This window comes from Archocentrus centrarchus, chromosome 17, assembly GCF_007364275.1.
Source record: "Archocentrus centrarchus isolate MPI-CPG fArcCen1 chromosome 17, fArcCen1, whole genome shotgun sequence".
Taxonomy (NCBI): Eukaryota; Metazoa; Chordata; class Actinopteri; order Cichliformes; family Cichlidae; genus Archocentrus; species Archocentrus centrarchus.
In genome coordinates, this window is record NC_044362.1 from 20,306,837 (window position 1) to 20,327,087 (window position 20,251).

The 20,251-nt window shown below is 38.8% G+C and overlaps 2 protein-coding genes across 2 annotated transcripts in view; one reads left to right on the top strand and one right to left on the bottom strand.

Annotated features, from left to right (window-relative positions):
- The window catches only part of obscnb (obscurin, cytoskeletal calmodulin and titin-interacting RhoGEF b), a 64,454-nt gene extending 52,678 nt beyond the window's left edge, over positions 1-11,776 (top strand). Inside the window, 27 exon segments of the mRNA XM_030752564.1 lie at positions 160-441; positions 1,561-1,642; positions 1,750-1,871; positions 1,945-2,142; positions 2,250-2,282; positions 2,366-2,464; positions 2,567-2,785; positions 2,898-2,931; positions 3,037-3,089; positions 3,206-3,304; positions 4,312-4,368; positions 5,051-5,190; positions 5,578-5,778; positions 5,871-5,947; positions 6,031-6,201; positions 6,283-6,442; positions 6,634-6,750; positions 6,894-7,058; positions 7,140-7,298; positions 7,395-7,572; positions 7,669-7,782; positions 7,877-8,044; positions 8,181-8,283; positions 8,402-8,531; positions 9,017-9,110; positions 9,318-9,360; positions 10,085-11,776. Of these exon segments, the coding sequence (XP_030608424.1) occupies positions 160-441; positions 1,561-1,642; positions 1,750-1,871; positions 1,945-2,142; positions 2,250-2,282; positions 2,366-2,464; positions 2,567-2,785; positions 2,898-2,931; positions 3,037-3,089; positions 3,206-3,304; positions 4,312-4,368; positions 5,051-5,190; positions 5,578-5,778; positions 5,871-5,947; positions 6,031-6,201; positions 6,283-6,442; positions 6,634-6,750; positions 6,894-7,058; positions 7,140-7,298; positions 7,395-7,572; positions 7,669-7,782; positions 7,877-8,044; positions 8,181-8,283; positions 8,402-8,531; positions 9,017-9,110; positions 9,318-9,360; positions 10,085-11,183 (4,397 nt within the window). The 3' untranslated portion in view covers positions 11,184-11,776.
- A 1,032-nt stretch (positions 11,777-12,808) lies between these two features.
- guk1a (guanylate kinase 1a) lies at positions 12,809-20,244 on the bottom strand. Its single transcript, XM_030751673.1, has 7 exons — positions 20,087-20,244; positions 16,112-16,225; positions 15,884-15,925; positions 15,553-15,788; positions 15,271-15,355; positions 15,101-15,186; positions 12,809-14,804 (listed from the first exon to the last, which is right to left on the bottom strand). Exons 1-7 carry the CDS (start codon positions 20,112-20,114, stop codon positions 14,772-14,774), a joined length of 624 nt encoding a protein of 207 aa, XP_030607533.1. The 5' UTR covers positions 20,115-20,244; the 3' UTR covers positions 12,809-14,771.
- Positions 20,245-20,251: the final 7 nt, after the last annotated feature.

Below are 20,251 nucleotides of genomic sequence, written 5' to 3' on the forward strand. Positions count from 1 at the left end.
TTAATGATCACAGTACAGTTGTTCATACACAGTCTACATTATAAATATCAAATATCTTTCTTACACATATTTTGTATACTTAGTAATGAGCAGTACATCAAGAATAGCTTCTCTGTGAGGACTGGGATTTTTTTCTTTCTGTTTGCTCTTGTTTCTCAGCTGCTCCGGTCTTCTTAACCGAGTTACAAAGTCAGGATGTTCCAGATGGTTATCCAGTCAGCTTTGACTGTGTTGTGATCGGCAAGCCACCTCCAACTGTTCGCTGGTATAAGGATGGCAAGCTGCTGGAGGAGAATGACCATTACATGATCAATGAAGATCAGGAGGGCTGCCACCAACTTATCATCACCACTGTGTTGCCCACTGATATGGGGGTGTATCGCTGCACAGCTGAAAACAGCAGTGGCATTGCATCCACTAAAGCTGAGCTCAGGGTTGACAGTAAGTGAACAATAAGAAACACACTCTTGCACTTGGCACTAGGGAAAAAATGTGTATTCTCCAACTGGTTGGTAAACATCTCCTTCTGATTGCTTTGGTTGCTAGCATACGGCTGCTGCCACTCATAATTTACATGGAACTGTTTGCAGACATTGTCCAGATACTCTCCAAACTGTAGTAAAACTGAAACCAAAAAACAGGGGACAATTACCTTCAGAGGAAAAGGTTTGCCTTTTTGAAACATGCTGGCTTCAGCTCTGAAGTACAATTTTTACTTGGAAGTCGAATCTTCTGCATTTTCCGATTTGTGTCGCACTTTCTCAATCACTAGGAGGTTTTTGGTGTAGCATTTTATTGCAACCCATTTCACCCAGCAAGAGCCAGCGACCTCCAGGAGCCACTGCTGGCTAGTTGGGGAATACCCAGCAGGAGTTTAAACAGTACAAACTTAAGCAGTTAAGGGATGCAAGTAGGGATGTGTAATTTAATGGTTTTATATTGCAGACAGTCTTAATTTGGCATGATGTGCTTTTCAGAAGAATTGCACAGACCACATCATTAAATAAGTAACAGTCCAAACTTCTCTACTTTACATAAAATAATAGTGTAACTGACCATTACACTCACTGGACACACTACACATAGCGATATCACTTGTTTTTATAAACAGAAGACAACTCAAATCAAATCAAATTAGAGCAAAAATAGGATGCAGAATATGTGAGTTGGCCCTTTAGTCCTGAGTTAAAGTGAGTGAATGGCTTTGTATTGAGGAAATCCCACAACTCATTATGTAATAACATATGTTCCACTAAATCTGGGGGGAAAATTGTGGTTTACCCTAAAGGGTTGTAATATGATCTTTTGACCAGATCACTCTCCCCTAATATGAAGGCAAGGCTTTTTTATTTTGCCTGGCACTCACACAGACACTTTAACTATTTCCATATGTTTTACTGCTCCACTCTCCAAATGAAACCTACAGCTAGCTTTTAAGAAACATGAAACTAATTTCCATATATCATATAACCATATGTCAGCATCTTACAAAAGCAGAATGCTTACTGTCCCTGTTCTTCCTAAGCATTGTATAATACTGTATGTCAATTGCTCCATCAGTGTCTTGCAGCTCAGATTATGACACTGCTGCTGATGCCACTGAGACATCTTCCTACGTCAGTGCCAAAGGATATGTGTCCAGGTGAATTTATTATGAAAAATGTTTTATAATGTTTTCAAAACACATTGATGCCATCACATAATGTTATAGATATACTGGAGTTACTGTGTTCCACTCTCCTCAAACAGGGAAACTGAGACCTTTGAGTCTGTAGCTGAAGATGATCAGCTACCACAGGTTGTGGAGGAGCTTCATGATGTTCATGTCTGTCCAGGTTCACCTATTGCAAAGATGCAGCTTAAAGTAAAGGGTAAGCTTATTAATCTGTCCCAATTTTCCAGTAGCGTTGTACATATGTTTCTGAAATATCTATTGTTTTGCAGGTTTCCCCAAACCCAGAATATACTGGTTCAAAGATGGCCAGCCTCTACGACCTTCGGAAAGAATTCGCTTGTTAGCGGAGAGAGATGTTCATGGCGTGGAGATCATGGAGGTTAAAAAAGAGGATATGGGGGAGTATTCTGCCTATATCAGCAATGCAGCTGGATCTGCTTACTCCTCTGCTAGAATGATAGTATTGAGTACGTATGCAAATGCCTGAATAGAAAATACAATAGCTCAAATGAAAAGATGAGATATACTGTTATACGACATTTGTAAGACTTTTTTTTTTTTTTCCCCCCAACAGGACCAGGGGAGATTATGCCACAAGAGAAAAAAGGTAATTTAACATTTATCCTGCAAACCAGGGCAAAGTACAGGCATTTTAATATATTCAATATATTACATACTTTATTCTCACAGATCCTAAGGAGCCCCTGGTGCCACCTCGCTTTATCGAGAGGTTCAGCAATAGGAAGGTGAAACAAGGAACAAGTATCACTCTGTCTGTGAAAGTAGAAGGTTTGTTAGTACAATTTACTAGACAAGAAAAAAGCCTAGTTTCTGGCTATCTGTCATGCGGCATTTAATTCAGTCTTCATAATCACCCTTATTCTCTCTTAGGATCTCCTACTCCCACGGTCTCCTGGTTAAAGGAGGAATCTTTGGAGGATGTTCTGTGGATCAAGCCTGACACCAAGGGATACAAAATAGCAAGCTCTGGGCGCCAGCACAGTCTCATCTTGATGGACGTGGGCACAGAGTACACTGGTGCCTACACATGCATTGCAACAAATAAAGCAGGACAGTCCATCTTCACTGCTCACCTGGAAGTGGATGAGAGTAAGAAGAACAAAGTTATCAGGACAGTTTATTTTGACTTAGAGTTTGAGTGTATTTATACATTTTTCAACCACCTGCCCCACTCCCCACCCTTCCTCCCTGCTCTCTCTAGCTCCTCAACCCAAGAAAGAGACAGCAGTCTCAGAGTAAGTTCTTTTTGAAACCCATGTATTGCACACAAAAAGATGTCTGTAGTAAGTACATTTAATGTAAATACATGAGAATAAAATGTAACGCTGAAATCCACGCAGGGTTCTTGGGATTACAGTTAGTCCTCCAGAGGAAGATGCTAGCAGAGGGAAAGGTAAGATATATCAACTAATACTCTGGCACAGTAATGCTATATTTTTGACAAGATAAATAGTAAGTAATAAATATTAAAATATTTATGGCTTTCTTTACTTTTTGTGTACTCTTAAGAGGGGAAAATACCCTTCCTAGGTGAAGTAGGTTCAGAGGAATTCCTCATGAAACTCACCTCTCAGATCACTGAAATGGTATCAGCCAAGATCACACAAGGTAAGTGCATACTATGGACCATTATGGCTCTGCAATAAATATTCAGAGATTGATGAGTTCATAGTTCTTTGTAAAATAAGTCTTGATCTGTGTCATTATATGGACATGAGACATTTCAGTAGGGAATTGATCTAATTGGACATTAAATCAGTTCCCTCATGTCAAATAAGTTAGTTAGTTAGTTAGTTACTGCAGCTCTCTCAAGAAGCCTTTACTGTTGATAAACGGTTTAGTTTATGGTTACAATAAACCAAAAGATGCTTCACCTCCAGAGACCAGCCAAGAAACACTCAACCTGCATGAAAAATAATGTCCAGAGTTAAGATGTGATAAAAATTAATCACATATTATTTTATTAATTGTGACTTGGGTAATTCCAATATCATACCTGCACCAAGCAAACTAACAAGATAACCAAGTTTAAGTGAGATATACCTAACCAAAATCCACTGACCCACAAAAAGATTATAGGTTTTCATTCCAGCCAAACAAACCATATGAATTCAATGCTCACAACATCTTAAGTCTCTTAAATCGCCTGGTTTCATCTGTGGTTGGAATAAAAATCTGCAGGTTACATATCCCATTTCTCTCTGCAATGACTGTCTTTGCTTGTTACTAATACTAAAGATTGAGAAGGTATGAAAATAATGATGCAATGTTGCATACAGTGCTTCTTTTGCATTTTTCTGATATTTTTTAGTCAGGTTTGGTTGAATTCTTTGAATTCATTCTGGCTGTTTAAGAAGTGTTTAATCTGAATGCTTTAATACTTAATTGCTTCGTTGGGTATCACTTTCCTGTGTTTCTGAACACCAAACCTGACTGAGGAGCGTTCCTTAGTGCTACATTACTGCTTGTCTAGTGCATGGTTTGGTTTGTTTATGCATATATGACTTAAAATCTCCCATTCTTTCATACAGACTCATTTCCTAACCACCTTTACACCCATTAGTTTATCGGTCCCACCAAATAAATACTCATTAAATGATTAATTTGTTATTCAGACAGTTTACAGAATCATGAAGTGCTCCAGTGGATGAAATCTTGGCCCAAATCTACCAGTATGTATCCCAAGTGCATCAGCATCACAGATCCTATACAGATATTTTTGTAGCATTAGATGACTGGATAAAACAGTTTGCCTTACATTTTCTTTTACATACAAGAAATATTTAGTTAATGTCATAACAGCTCTATTTCAGTGTCAGCTTTATAACAGTTCAGCCATTCCCTTTTCTTTCTGTTAGTGCCCTTTATATCTCCTCACTCATCTTCAACAAGGCTTCTCCTTTGTTCTTTTGTTACTAAAATAATTTTTGCAATAATATGTGAAGTCTCTGTGTAGGTGGAATACATGCTCACTGGCAGACATGTATGTGGAGAGTTCAGATAAAGTCTTGCTGCATGTTGTCATGATACTAATACAGTAGTTATACATGGTAGAGCATTAGAATGAATAACCACTGTGGATTCTTTTCCCTCTGTTTACTTTGCATCTTTAAAAAATATGCAGTTACCTCAGTATACAGTAAAACTGAAAATTGAGCAGGTAAATACAGCACTGGTACACGCAAGTAATGGCTTTAAATTTGAATGTAAGCTGATGGACCTGCTTCAGCTTAGCTTTGACAAACTGAGTGGTGTAGGTACTAATAACTGCTGCACAGATTTAAAGGATAGATTATAATAACGGGCATTTTCTCACAACTTACCTATCGCCCTCCTTCGTCCTTACTGCCCCAGCTTCATTACGTGTACCAGGTGGCGACAGTGACGATGAGACCAAGACACCTTCTCCATCACCTCATCACGGGCGCTCCCGTCCTCCCTCCCTTATTGCTGACTCCTCCTCTGAGTCTGATGAAGGAGATGCCAGGGGAGAGGTGAGATATAAGAATTTATGCATAATTATTTGGAAAACAAAAGGTTTATATCAGAATTTCATCAATTGAAGACTGGAATGACACATTATAACAGAATACAAAATACATCAATGAAGGGAAAGTTTTAATGCAGCAATTTCTCATTTGCAAAACAAAATTTTATTTTAAGAATTAAGGGAAAATCTTATTAAGAGCCAGTTTTGTATGTCTGGATCACTGGGAGGTGGAAATAGAATTGAGGTTGTGCTGGATAGGCAACTTAATAGCATCCTGTTAAAGTGCTCATGATTTGTAATCATTACAGCATTTCTTAAAACTCCATGTACACAATACATGTCATGTATTAATATATATTAATACCAGGTATTCATATGCATATTTTTGTAGATGTTTGACATCTATGTGGCAACAGCTGACTACAACCCCATTGTAGCGAGCAAAGATTCCATCTCTCTAAAGGAGGGACAGTATGTTGAGGTTTTGGACTCGGCTCATCCACTCAAGTGGTTAGTTCGGACCAAACCCACCAAAACGACACCATCCCGCCAAGGCTGGGTCTCACCTGCCTACCTGGACAAAAAACTCAAAGTATGTCTCAAGACCATTGCTGCCGAACTGCCACTGCATGTTACGCGCATTAGGTACTTGTTTTGAAATGTAAAAAAAAATGTGTATTACAGCTCTCTGCTGATACGGGCGACCTTCCAGAAACAAGTGTAGAAGAGGTGTCTGAAGGAGAATACAAGAGAAAATTATTGTAAGTAAAGCATATGTGTTGTCACAAAACAAACAGTGCAACCAAAGGAAGCACCATAACGAACTATTAATTCATGTTTCTAGCCAGTTGATCCAGGAACTGATAAATGGAGAATCAGAGTTTGTCAAGGAGGTGGAATTCTTCACCTCCCATCACCTGAAGCATGCAGACAGTTCTGATGCACCGCCTGATGTCACCAGCCAGAAAGAGGCTATTTTCAGGAACATTGATGATATCAAGTCCTTCCACAGCAAGTGAGCTCACCTCTAGAATACTAATTATTTTCAGCTGTTTTTGACTATGAAGAAAATTGCTCTCAACAATTTTCTTTGTAGGGGATTCCTTCCAAAGTTGAATGACTGTGACACCGATGACGACATAGCCATGTGTTTCCTGAAGAACAAGGAGGGCTTTGAGAAGTACCTTCAGTATTTTGTAGGTCAGAGTCAGGCTGAATCTGCCATCAGTGACAAGACTGTCCACAGCTTCTTTAAGGTAACAGCAGAAGTGTTAGTGCTGTACTATGCATTACAAAATGTGTTGCACGGAAATGTATTACACACAAAATAACATTTATTTTATCTGAGTCAGTGGCTGCAGTAGGTCTTTAATTACTTACTATTGTGTTCTTGTTAATTAAACTAATTGAACTGTTAAAATCACCATTTTTTTCCTTTTCTTTACAGGAGTACACTGAAACGGCACAGGCTAATGCAGACCCTGCAGATCCACCAGTAAGAAGCATCAGTGGCTACCTCCAACAACCACTGGAGAGGATTCAGAAGTACAAGGTTTTTCTCAAGGTAACAGACAGAATGTGTACATGCATCATGTTAGAATCAGTTATTTCTCTCACGAGTCAGGCATTTGCTTTTAGAGCTTTTAAACTGTGTCCAGAATCAATGTAACTGCAGTTTTGCTGAAATTTCCACTGCAACATCTTCAGGAGCTCATTCGAAACAAGGCAAGAAATGGTCAGAACTGCTGCCTGCTGGAAGAGGCTTTTGCAATGGTGTCTGCACTCCCTCAGCGTTCTGAGAATACCCACCATGTCTCCATGATTGAGAACTATCCTGCCACCCTAGAAGTTCTTGGAGAACCAATCAGACAGGTACTGTGTAGCTGCTGACTGTGGTGTCTTGATTTGACATATGTATTTGATTGTTTGTATATGTTTACTATCTCACACCAGGGGCCTTTCCAAGTGTGGGAGGGTGCTCCTGGAATTCGAACTTCCTCTAGAGGTCACCACCGCCACGTCTTCCTCTTTAAGAACTACTGCATAATCTGCAAACCCAAGAGAGACAGCAACACTGATACACAAGCATATATTTTTAAAAACATGATGAAGGTGAGTGTTTTAACATATTTACTCCTTTTACTATCATATTTCTTCCCACGGTCTTCAGCCTGAATGATGTTTGCTGGTTCCTTTATCCTGTTGCAGTTGAATAACATTGATGTGAATGAAACAGTGGAGGGTGATGACCGTGCCTTTGAGATCTGGCATGAGCGTGAGGACTCTGTGAGGAAGTACACCTTACAGGCCCGAACTGTCACCATCAAGAACTCGTGGCTGAGAGACCTCAGAGAACTGCAGCAGAGATACAGCATGCCTGCATGGAGTAAGGGGGACACACGCACCGATCACAGTTTTTCTTTATCTCCCTGTTGTATTGCTTGCAATTTCACACAGCATTTTATGTCAAACTATTTTCCAGGTCCGCCTGATTTTGATGAAATACTGGCAAACTGCACAGCAGAGCTGGGCCAGACAGTTAAACTGGCCTGCAAAGTTACTGGAGTACCCAAACCTGTGGTCACCTGGTACAAGGGTAAAGCATTTCCTCTGTGGTTTTTAGCCATCTGGAGCCATCATAGAATCTTTCATGAATGGATTTGTTTACTTATTTACTTACTGTGATACAGATGGACGCGCAGTGGAGGCAGATCCTCATCACATCATCATCGAAGACCCCGATGGTTCCTGCACACTAATCCTGGACAATATGACTGCAGATGATTCTGGTCAGTACATGTGCTTTGCTACAAGCCCAGCTGGAAATGCCAGTACTCTTGGAAAGATCACTGTTCAGGGTAAGTGACACATGATAATGTCCTAAATATACTTATAGGATGATCCTAACAATAGTCTTTTCTGCTGCTTCAGTACACTTTTCTCATGAATAACCGTGAATAATGAAAAACATGTGATGTGATGTGTTTCTTTTAGTACCTCCTCGTTTTGTAAATAAAATAAGGAATGCCATCTTTGTTGCCGGTGAGGATGCTCAGTTCACCTGTGTAATACAAAGTGCCCCCAGACCCAAAGTCAGGTATGAATACTTTCAATATATTTTCTGCTTTCCATCATTTTGATCCAGTTTCACAACTTTTTTGAATATTAGCCCTGTCTTTTAATCTCTGCTGTCTGTCTCTGTGTTACTGTTCAAGGTGGTTCAAGGATGGCAGGCTGCTGACTGACCAGGAGAAGTATCAGACCTACAGTGAGCTCCGCAGTGGAGTTCTGGTTCTGGTTATAAAAAACCTGACAGAAAGAGACCTTGGGCACTATGAGTGTGAGGTTGGTCTAGACTAATACATTTCAGTTTAATTGTATTAGTTTTGTGCCATTTCACAGCATAAGTAATCTCTGGGAAATTCAGTTAGGAACGCCAAGACCTTACAGTACAGTACAGTACAGTACAGTACAGGATTATTAAAGCAATCAGGATCCATTCGAAGATCCACAGTAAAGGGCCTGAATATCTTTGGAAAAAGACAGTCCGCACACCGGAATGCTCCTAGAAAAATATTTAATTGCCTTCAAGGTGAAGTAACGTTTCGGGCATCCATGCCCTTCTTCAGACTATCCCTAAATATCTTTAAAAGATCTCAGATGTTTACAAAGGTTATTTTTCCTTTATCATTAAGGGTCAGTGAGGGGAGATTTCATGCTGGTCATATAATTGTCTTTGCACCTAAGAATTGCTTTCAAGAAAGCTGGTATCAATTAGCAGCAGCTAGTCACATTTAGGACTCTAAAAATATATCCCTGTTGTATTTCAGTTGTCGAACCGTCTGGGCAGTACCAAGTGTGCTGCTGACTTAGTCCTCCCCTCTGCTGTGGCTCGCGCTGGTGAGCAGGCCATTACCATTGAAGGTAGGGAGTCTGACTTTATCCATGCAGTCTTACTCTTTGTAGATTTTTTTTTTTTTTTTTAATAATTCTACTTTTTTCTGGTTTTTGATAAGCAGAAAATGCTTTTAGTGCAGCTTTAACAATGGAAAGTTGAAGCAAATTTGATGGCATTTTTTCAGGCCTAGTTTTAAGACTAATCATCTTGCTCTGTCCATGTTTCTCCCATAGTTACCGAGCAGGAGACGAAAATACCAAAGAAAACCATCATCATGTAAGTGCTGTCAAAGTAAAATGAATGCTGTCATGTGCGACTAGTTAGACACTGAAAAATACTGCAGACTTTTTTTTTTTAAAAACCTATCTGCAGTATATATTATTAAAATTATTTCTGCATATTTCACAGTGAAATAATATACATATGAGGACATTACATTTTGGCTTTGCTGCACCTTATACTTCATTCTGCTCAATAGTGTTTCATACTTTGTTAAGCCATGTGGACTTTGTTGTATTATGCTATAAAATAAACCCATTGTCCGCATCTGAGGACATTTTTTCCCCCAAAAGTATGTAACAACTATGTAACAAAATAAAACTCCCTTTTTGAAGAAAGCTTGTATACATATCAGGTCTATCTAATCACATATATCTAGGAGAAATTAAAAATGCATCATAAACAGGAGCTGAGGTCTCAGGAGGTTAAGGGGGTTGTTTTAAGATAAAATTCCACTGCAGTTGTTGGGTTCATATAGTTGTGTAGATTTTGCTTACTAGTAGATAACATTACCCATCAAAGGGACTTTGGAGCATTTTTTTTGTGTCTTTCTCTGGCCCCATGTATGCATTGTGTAGTATTTACAGCCTCCATGCAAAAGGAATCTATCACAAGGATGATGAAAGGGTGGGCTGTTCTCATCAGGGTGCTGCCAACCTTATTACTGCCAGTTGATCAAGCTGGTTTTATTTATATAGCCCTAATGTCCTTCCTGTTTCAGTGAGGAGACAATAACCACTGTGGTGAAGAATCCTCGTATGAGAAGGCACAGATCCCCCGGCTTGACTCTGGCTGGTGCCCACCGCTCTGAGACTTCCACCCCCGAGCCTCCTACAGCCAGAACACGGAGGATGCCTACTCCAAGAAAGACCACTATCCCAACTCTCTATGTTACTGAGCCCCAGGGAGCTGAAGCCAGGGGACCAGAGAGCAAGCCCAGGTGGGTTGAAGTAGAAGAGGTCATCGAGTATAAGGTCAATAAGTCTCCCAGGCTGCCCAGGAGGAGAGGTATTTCACCAGCAGGGTCTGATCGTGCAGGCACTCCCTCAAGACCAAAAAGGTCTTCAGTGGAAAACCCAAATGCTAACAATTCCAACAACAAGCTTGTGGAACAAGCACAGGCCCAGCTGCAGGGAGACATCAGCAGCCAGCCGCTCTCCTGGGAGGAAGATGTGACTGACGCTGCATCTGGGGAGCCACATGAGCTCTCATCTGTCCTTGCTGCAGCTGGAGAAAACACCAGCGATCTGGATGATCAACAAACTATCATTTTTGAACCCGATGATGAAGATGATAAATCTGCCAGAAATCAAGAGCCTGTGTTCCTGAAACAAGGAGATCGTGTTTTGACCCTTGAGGACTTGGAGGATTACATCCCAGAAGGAGGCGAGACTTATGGCTCCTCCCACACTCACCATGTTCCTGATGACAAGCCCTGCGAGATCTCTGTGCTCCAGAGGGAGATTGGTGGGTCTACAGTGGGACAGCCAGTGCTTCTAAATGTGGGGCGGCCTGATGTAGTGCCGCGGCAAAGGACTGGCTTCTTTAGTCGGTTCAGGGAAAATCTCTCCAGCAGCCTTTTCTCATCTGCTGTCCCACCACAAGCCAGGGAAGCCCAGTCCAGGGCGGAGAGACTCGTGCCTATCCAAGTGAGCCATGCAAAGCTGGAAGTGAAGCCTTCATACTGCTCAGAGGTGCAGAGAGTCGAGGGCAAGCAGCAGAGTTTTAAAACCAAAGTGTCAACTCAGACCTATGGTTACACATCAGTTGGTAATCCTGTCACTCTTCAAATTAGAGATAATCTTTATCAGAACCAGTGAAATCAAACAAATTTAATTTGGTGTCACAAACCCTCTTAGTCTTAAATGGGGACATTTAATTTACAAGATAAGAAAAACAAATCCTAACCTGAGGTACATTTATTGCATTTGACAGACCATTCCATTTTTAGGCTGCCAATCACATAGGATCATCCTTAGAGTTGTTTTCTTGACAAATCATTTGACTCGAATGTCTCTTACATACGAGTTGGACAATGTAGGAATAAATATATCACTGTTGGCAGATTTCAGTCTCCTACTGTTCTGCTATATGACATCAACATTTTGTGTTATGTACAAAATATATGATGGACAGTAGCTAAGTAAGGTCTGACATTTTAGTGATTAAATATTTCATCATAATTGTGAGGTGAAGTCTTTAAAGAAAATAAATGTTGAACATTTTCAGTTATACATACAGTGCTTAACAAATGTATTAGACCACCACCCAATGTAAGGTTTATGCCTAAATTAATAGTACTGGTAATTATCAAAAATCATTTTTATGTTTCTGTAGTGATTAATCCGCCAGTATGTGCAAGCTCTTTAATCAAAATATAATTATTGTTGCTATACATGAATTTTCAAATGTAGTTTTACAAAAAAATATTAAAGCACATTATTATTTTTTGATTAGTTATTTAGTTGTAGTGGTTGAATGTTATGCTCGATTCATTTCCCCCTCAGAGAAGTCCAGTGTGCCGGCTCAAATTTGGGTATAAAAACATTAATTTGTTTTATTTGCCAAATAAATAATTTTTTTGTTTGTTTTAAACAGGTTTTTGAAAGAATTCTAAACTGTGTGTTTTCTTGTTTTTATGTTAGGCGGTCTAATAAATTTAAGCACCGCAGCTTTGCTGGATCATGAACTTTACTTGCCAGTATTAACTGATCCAGACATCTTACTTAGTAGGTTTGTTGCTACATACATAAATAATTAAACATTTATAATACTTCAAGTTTTACTTTTGTACCGCTTAGGCCATGTTTTGGCACTTTGGAATCCTGGAGTTGGAAATATTGGAGGTAATGAGATGCATGTTTCAAGTGAGCAACACTGAATACAAACTTAGGATAAACTTGGGGACTTTTGTGTTTCAGGGGCTGTAATTTAATCAGACTTGTGTAATCAAATTGGAGAATCATTAGTGTCTACTACATTGTTTTGTGGTGTTGTGAATGATTCCTTAGTGAGCAGCATATATAAACATGACACTTCTATCAGTAAATCATTCAGTAGGTGATTCTACCATCAAGCAACTGAATTTTTTACGCAACTTTTTGGACATTGTTGTGTCTGCTAGTGCAGTGAAACTACCTGCAAACACAGGCTATTACAGGAATATTCATATGCAAGTGACATATGTAGATGAGTGACTGCATGCATTTGCTTCTCCAAGACAGATGTGTTTCTCTAGAATAACCAGAACATCATCTTATATTTGATAAGCGCAGATATTTGTGCAAAGTACTTGAGCTGACAGAATTTACTACCTTTTCAGTGCAATTTAAAAGTAATTAGAGTAACTTCCTATTTAAAACGTGTGGTGTTTGTGTTGTTTAAAGGTGTCAGATACAGGGATTATGTTATGTAATAATTTTGAATCACAAACTGGTTGTACTTGCTTGTATTGTACATGTGTAGTTTTGGACAAAACATGGTTGAGTACAAAAGTGTTCAATTAAATAAAAGTACTGCAATATGCCACATAACCAGCTTCTTTCATAATTTCTTTATATAGCACACAAATTATGCACTGTTGTATGGTAACATGTTTACTGATGTTTCAATGTATAACAAAGTCTTAGTGCTGGAAATTAAATTAGTACATTTTTACAAGAAGCACATTTCTATAATAACTGGTTTAGTCTTAAAGATGCCTTCATGCATTTATTCAGTATGATGTAACATTTGCAAGACTTGTATTTAAGTATCAAGAACACAAAGCTTTCTGCGCAAAGGAATGAATGTTACAAGGTACCTGAATATACTGGTTGAGGCATAATTGAATATCCAATCTAAAAATGGCAATTTTGAACTGATTATATTTTTCCCTAGTTTTCAAGTAAAAGATTTGCTTAATTCTAAGCAATAAAACAAACAATTCACTCATTTTACTGTACAGGTAAAGCTGAAAACTTACACAAAATAAGTTTCACAAATTTACAACATTAAAATAAACACTTGTTATAAAAGACTAATATGTAGCTGTACTGTTTCTACCTGTGATGGGATTTACTTTTACGAGAGCACAGCAGTATTTATGGTTTTCCAACAAAGAGTGTAAAGGAGTTTGGACACTCTTGCGTAAGTGTGTCCAACCTTTTGACTGGTACTGTATATTAAAAAAAGTTTTAAAAGAAAAACATTTACCAGCACTGGACCAATGTTACTATTTCAAAAGTATGGCTGACTAGTATATACGCCCTGAAAGTAAACAGCCACTGTGTTTTCCAGGGATGAGTTTACCTTCTGATAGACTTGGGCGATATCTAGTCTTTCATACCTTCCTCACATGTCACCAGGTATATGACGGCATTTGTATAAATAAATTAAAAGCTGACAGATGACACTTTAGATGAGAGGGTGAGAGATTAGCTGATAGCTAGCACCAGAAATATTAGTTTAGACTATTACTGGTTCACTGTTAGATTAAGCGGCTGTCTGTCATTATCCAGCCCTGCAAATTTATGCTGCTGACTGCAGCTTTACCAAATAGTTAACCTCTAGGGAGTTGGAACTAAACTCGAAATAATCCCTAACAGTTGTAATTGCCATGTTTCACAGCTCACTGAGCTCAGCTGTCTGTTAGTCAGTTGCAACTCTGCCCTCTGATGGCATGTGCTGTGAAGACACTACAATATATGACCTAAATACATCATACATGTTAAACAGAAAGGAGTGTCTGTATTTTAACAGTATAGGAAGTACTCCATCTATATACTCCGAGGTAGCATGATACTAGGATACTGCCCAAGCCTACCTGCTGAACTTGCAGAGCCCTGAGTGCTGGTTTTAATCTCTCACAATGTCCATAACCTATACATTTCACTGTCTCTAAAACATCTAACATCAACACAGTGTAGCTGGTTGCCCAAAAACCAAAAAAAAAAAAAAAACAATCCTCAACTGATAAAAGTTGAATTCAGTGCCACAAACCAAAAAATCTAGATACCAGAATGTGCTTTTTTAAGTCCTTGAAACACCAGTTTGTCCAGATGATGGAATGAGTCATATTAGTACGCCCTCAGTAAAAGAATGAAGTTGCACGTAATATTATCTCTGTGCATCAAATTGCGTCCAACAGAGAAATACCTCCTTACCATGTCAGTTATACTTCAAGTAAGAGTTACTGGGGTGTGTTCTCTTCAAGATAAAAATGAAAACAATGAAAGCACTTCCTGTCTGTAAAAATTTTTTAAAAAAAGTTCCACTTTACACTAAGTTATTTATTAGTAACTACTTCTAAACAAAAAGTGTTTGACTATCTGGAGAGGGAAATTGTCTGAGCTGACTAGAATGGAGGTCTGTGGTGCTGTGAGGAGTGGCTGGACGGGGACCAAAAGGTGTCTGGATGCTGATGTCTCCTATGAGGACATTTTCTTGACTTTATCAATTTCCTGCAGAGAAAATTTTATTCATAATTAGTCAGGAAGTACAGATAAACCTGCCGCAATAGACCAAGAACATGAAAGCAAGTCTGTGCAACTTTTGCTGAACAGTAATCACTAAGACTAATATGTGTGGGTTTTTTGTTTTTTTTTAAAAAAGCGCACATATTAGTCTTGAAATAATTTTAAGGTGTTCCTTTGAAATGCCACTAAGTTCATTCTCTGAGCAAACCTTTTTCCATTTCTTCTTGATACATTAAAACAATGTCGACTATAAAAAAGTGTGTTGTGGAATGGTAACTCACATCCTTCAGAGTTTCTTTCAACTTCACGTAAGCATCGTCCAAATTATCATTGACGATTATGACATCAAATACACCAGGTTCTTTGCCTAGAAGAAAGATATGTTCAGTTATGATATGAAGGTTTGCGGTTTTAAACTGTGAACTGTTGAGAGCAAACCACAGCTACTTACTAAACTCCATCTCTATTTTGGCCGTCTGTAAACGCTTTTGGAGGCTCTCCTCCGACTCCGTTTTTCTGCCTCTCAGACGTTTTTCCTGAAACAACAAAGTGGGTTCAACCTCCAGAAGGTTTTCAGAAATATTCAGAGCAGAGCAGCCAAAACCTGTATTACCAGGTTCCTGCAATGCAATTTAAACTGGAGATAAGACCCACTTGTTTGGTGGAAAAATGGGAACCTGCAGACACATGCTCAGCACAATTCAAATTAAACTAGGTTTCCTAGTGTACTTACCAGGATTTCCATGGATGGCGGCTGGATGGAAATGAACATTGGATTGAGGTCTGTCTTTTTGATATTCTTCACACCCTGCATATCAATGTCTAATAAACAGATGAGGTTCTTGGACTGCACCTCTTGGACAGCAGCTTTACTCGTCCCATACAGGTTCCCGGAAAACTCCGCACTCTCAATAAAATCGCCATTGTCGATGCCTGCCTGCATCACCTCCCGTGTAACATAATGGTAATCTGAAACCCCGGAGGGGAAAAAGAAACAACAAACTGTTCAGTCAGGGTGCTTTCAGATGTTTTGTTGGTTGTGAAAGAGGAGTGATATACTGCACCTGTGCCGTCCTTTTCTCCAGGTCGAGGTTTTCTTGTTGTATCTGAGAACAGATAAGACATTTCAGTCATATTCTTAACTTTAAAAACCTAACGCTGCAACAATCTGTTAATCTACTAGGCAGAAAATCAAAACTTACCAAAAACAAACCTCACCACCAAATTAATAACATTAATTAATGCTACATTAATGCCAAATTATTAATGAGGACATAGACTGGCACACTTACGTGAGATGCTGAAGCCAAAAACACCTTCATATTCCTTCATGAGCTTCTTTAACAGAGTGCTCTTTCCCACCCCTGATGGGCCACTACACACCACAGGCCTGGGTCCAGCCATAGCTGAAAGAGAAGTGGAAAAAGAGTGCAATTTGTTATAGGAAACAAATGGGCGAGGCTGTAGAGAAGACACGCAACCACACAATCTTATATGAGTCATCACGGGACCAACGGGACCAACAAGACCAACATGAGTCTGTGCATACATACGGTTTTTTTTTTCTCTTTACAGGCAAAGACAAGTCTCGGTCCAGTGGAAGAAACCCCATAAAATTATATGCCAGCAATTAAAAAAACAAACAAGACGAGAGCAAAACATCCCTCAGGAGTGCTGAGGCAATCAACTAGTAAGCAAGCCGTGAAGTTACCATGGTGCTCTCGAGGAACAATTACTCACTAATTAGAGAGCCCCATTTTGCTTGTGAGTGCTGGAAAGAAGTGAAGAGCTACGAAATACAGGAGACTTGAGAATAAAAAGAAACTGCATTTAATTAACACAGATTTCTACTTAAACTAGAGCTTAAAAGTATCTCAAGCTAAAGTGTGCACGCAGCATCTAACATCCCAAAAGCTTGTGGGCAGACAGAATAAGAGTTCCTTGTTTCTCTACATTGCTCCTTTTCTTCCCTGTTACATAGCATTTCTTTCACTGGTTAAAATAGTCAAGCAAAGAACTGAGCTATCCCTGTCACGTTCCTCCTTACCTTTCCGCAAAACACACAGAGCTGACGCAGACAGGAAAATCAAATAGCAGGAAGGGAGCGACTGTGTTGGCAGTCTGTGTTTAAAAGCAGATGGGTGGAGAGAAAGGGAGAGGGCAGGGCCACTCTTTCACTCTGCTAGTTTTTTTTTTTTAATGTCCCATCTTAAAACTCAGTTTTAATATCTTATTAACTGCTAGTGACCTGATATAGTGCACACTTGTGTGCAATTTGGTTTCAGTCCTGAGGCTCAAACAACCTCTCAGTCTACAATTACTTAAGAGTCTGGAAAAACATTTAACCTAATGAAGAAGACAACACAGTATAATGAAACGTATTAAAACACCAGTTGTAACTACACTATTACTTACATCAGTGTCAGGTATCAGACGGGTTGGCAGTTAATCCAAAAGTAAGTTATTCCATATGACATGATATATGCACTGAATCAACAATCAAAAATATCTGCTAACTCTAAGCAATCTTTAAAAATGAAAGCAAAAGTAAATCGTCCTGCACGTTGGGACACCCATGTGATCTTTTAATAGCTGAGAATAAAAGCAGCACAGCATTATGAGCCTTCTGGTTTCCAAGCAAGCTCATCTTTGCAGGTGCAAATGACAAGAGTCGTCCTCCATCACCTCTCGAATGCTTCCCATAAACAGCAACGTGGCTAATTAAAGGTGCACAAGTTCCTTTTTCTGAAAAAGTGTGGCTTTTAGCTTTTAAAAGACCTTTTCCTGTCATGATATCCTAATTTGTACGATTTTTATGTTTAGTATTTGATTAATTGTTTTAGTACTTTTACCTCATCATTCAGTCTAGAAAATGTGCATTACAAATTTCCAGAGGCCAAGAAGATGTCTTCAATCCCAGAGATATTTAATTTACAATCATGGAAAACTCAGCATAGCTAATCCCAGTGTAGACATTTTTTCTTATGAAATAAATAAATGTAGAGCCCAAGTGATACCAGATTTTTAAAATTTTTAAATCAAATATACTGATTTATCAGCTGATAATTTTTTCTTTCAGATACATGAAACATAAACATACTTCCCTAACATTTGCTATGTGTGGTTATCTGAGTCCTTATTAGCATAACAATGGCATTTAAAAACAGAAGTTGCAGAGTGCAACACTCATAATGCACATCATAATGCTCATGTCAGGCACACAGCTCTGGCTGCAAGCACAGAAAACCCACCCAGCTAATAGCTGCTTCAACCAAATGAATGAAGAGTGGCAAGTATATAAAACTTTTTGCATGAAGATGTCTTCTTATTTTTATTTTTACTGAAAAATAACAAAATAAAAGAGTTGGCATAAAGGGGTGGGGAGGGGAAATTTAACAGCTTGTTTGGAGCTGTGGATGAACTGCGAGGCTGGACTGAGGCCCAGCATAAGGCTAAAAAGGACTGGCTTGAACTGTGACTCATGCAAAGCTACTCTAGAAGAGACCAAGCATAAAAATGTCAAACTGTGAAAGGGCAAAGTAGGTCCCTTTAAGTAAGAAAACAGGAAATTAAAGCACCTTGATGTGACTGTTATTGTGATTTGGTGCTGCATAAATAAAAATTAATTGAAAACTGAATATTCAAATAATTAAAAATGTAGATTTACATCATGGTTGCCATCATTTGGGTTCTTCTGTTAATCAAACAAAATATGCTTTTTGCCATCACTATGAATAACAGGCAGATTTCTTTTTCTTTATCCTCCTTTTCTGACATTTATTGAAGCAACATACATAATAATGAACCGATTTAAAAAAAAAAACAGTTGCAGCCTAAATCTAAAACAGCATCAGTACAACATAGAAAGGCAGTTTTCCTCCTATATAAAAAAATCATACTCACAGAACACCATTCCCACATAAATAGAGCTGCATGACAGGAAATGAGTGCCATGTGAGTTTAAAATCAGCACCCAACATTTATTGGAAGCAGCACTGTGCCTGACTTTAACCACGCGCACTAAATTGCATGTAATGCAATAATACCCTGAAGCCAGATTTTAAAAAAAATCACATGCTATCTGTTGAGTTTTTCTTTTTAAACAACAGAGAAAGTGCATTAATGATTCACACAGAAGGGCTAATTGGTGATAAAACTTTGGTGCAGTCCGTGACAATACAACATGTAGTATGTAGGCTGACTAAATCCCAGCAAAATAAATGAAACACAGCATCTGTGTGGGGGTCTATTATATCCCAATATATTGCATCTCAATGCAGCTTTTCCAAATATCTTGCTAAGTAAATACAACAGAGATAAAAGGAAGCCAAGGTTTGTTCTTACAGTCTTATGCAATAGTCTTCATACACTCCTGTATTCTTAATTATTGCAGTTGCTGTTCTGTCTGGTAATAGTCTTTGGTTTTCTGTAGGGGTCCATTTAGCCAATTATTAAACACACATACTGTGTCACTTAGCACCTAATTTTCTCCTGTGGAAAACTGAAAAACAACTCTACCCCCCTATACTCTACTGCTGCTTCATTTTCTTTGTGGTAGCTTCCATTATATTCACCAAAATCTGAAAAGCTTATAGCTTTCTTTTTTTTTTTTAGTAATTTGTAACTCTCACTGATGGGCATAGCATTAGATGGGCTAATCTTCATTGGGTAAGAGCCAGACTTCAGAAAAGTGCATATCCTTCAGAGCCAATCAAATTGTGGGACATTGTCTCAAGATGTGGGACAGGGGGACAGGGAATAAAGATTGTGTGCAGTCCCACTTACAGAGGGACATCTATTAACATCACCCCAGTAGTAAGTAATATCAGGACAACAGTGTTAGTTTTCCGATTATGAGGACAAAAGGTTCTTATCTTTTTCACATAGTAAGATCTCTTCAATCTTTTTCATATATATTTTATGTTAAAATATAGCACACAGATACTGCAAAGGGAGTGTGTTATAATCATATAAAAACTAACATTATTTAAATGAGTGAGTTAAAGTTGTTGGAATACAGTATAATTAAGCTTAAATACACTTCATACACTGCTCCATGCCTGCATCACATTTCCCTAACCTGACTTACTGATAATTAAATCACAGGTAACACTGTGTCAGCCATGTTAATTTAAAACACTCAGGAACAAGAACCATCTTCGCCCCTGTTTTGACTCCAGGAATGAATGACGCGCCCAGATATCGAGATACAGCAAACAAAGTGGACAGAGGACAGAAAAAAAACCCCAAAACGCACCCATTCCTACCTGAAAACAGCCTGGAAAAATGTCTCATTATGCGTCTGGAGTAACGTTATCCACAACTTTAAGCACCGTCTCCTGAGTATCTTCTCCCTTCTCTGCTCTGCGTCTTCGCCGTGAGAACCACTACAGAAAACCGTGCTGTCTACGTCATCACCACGGGCCAAAACA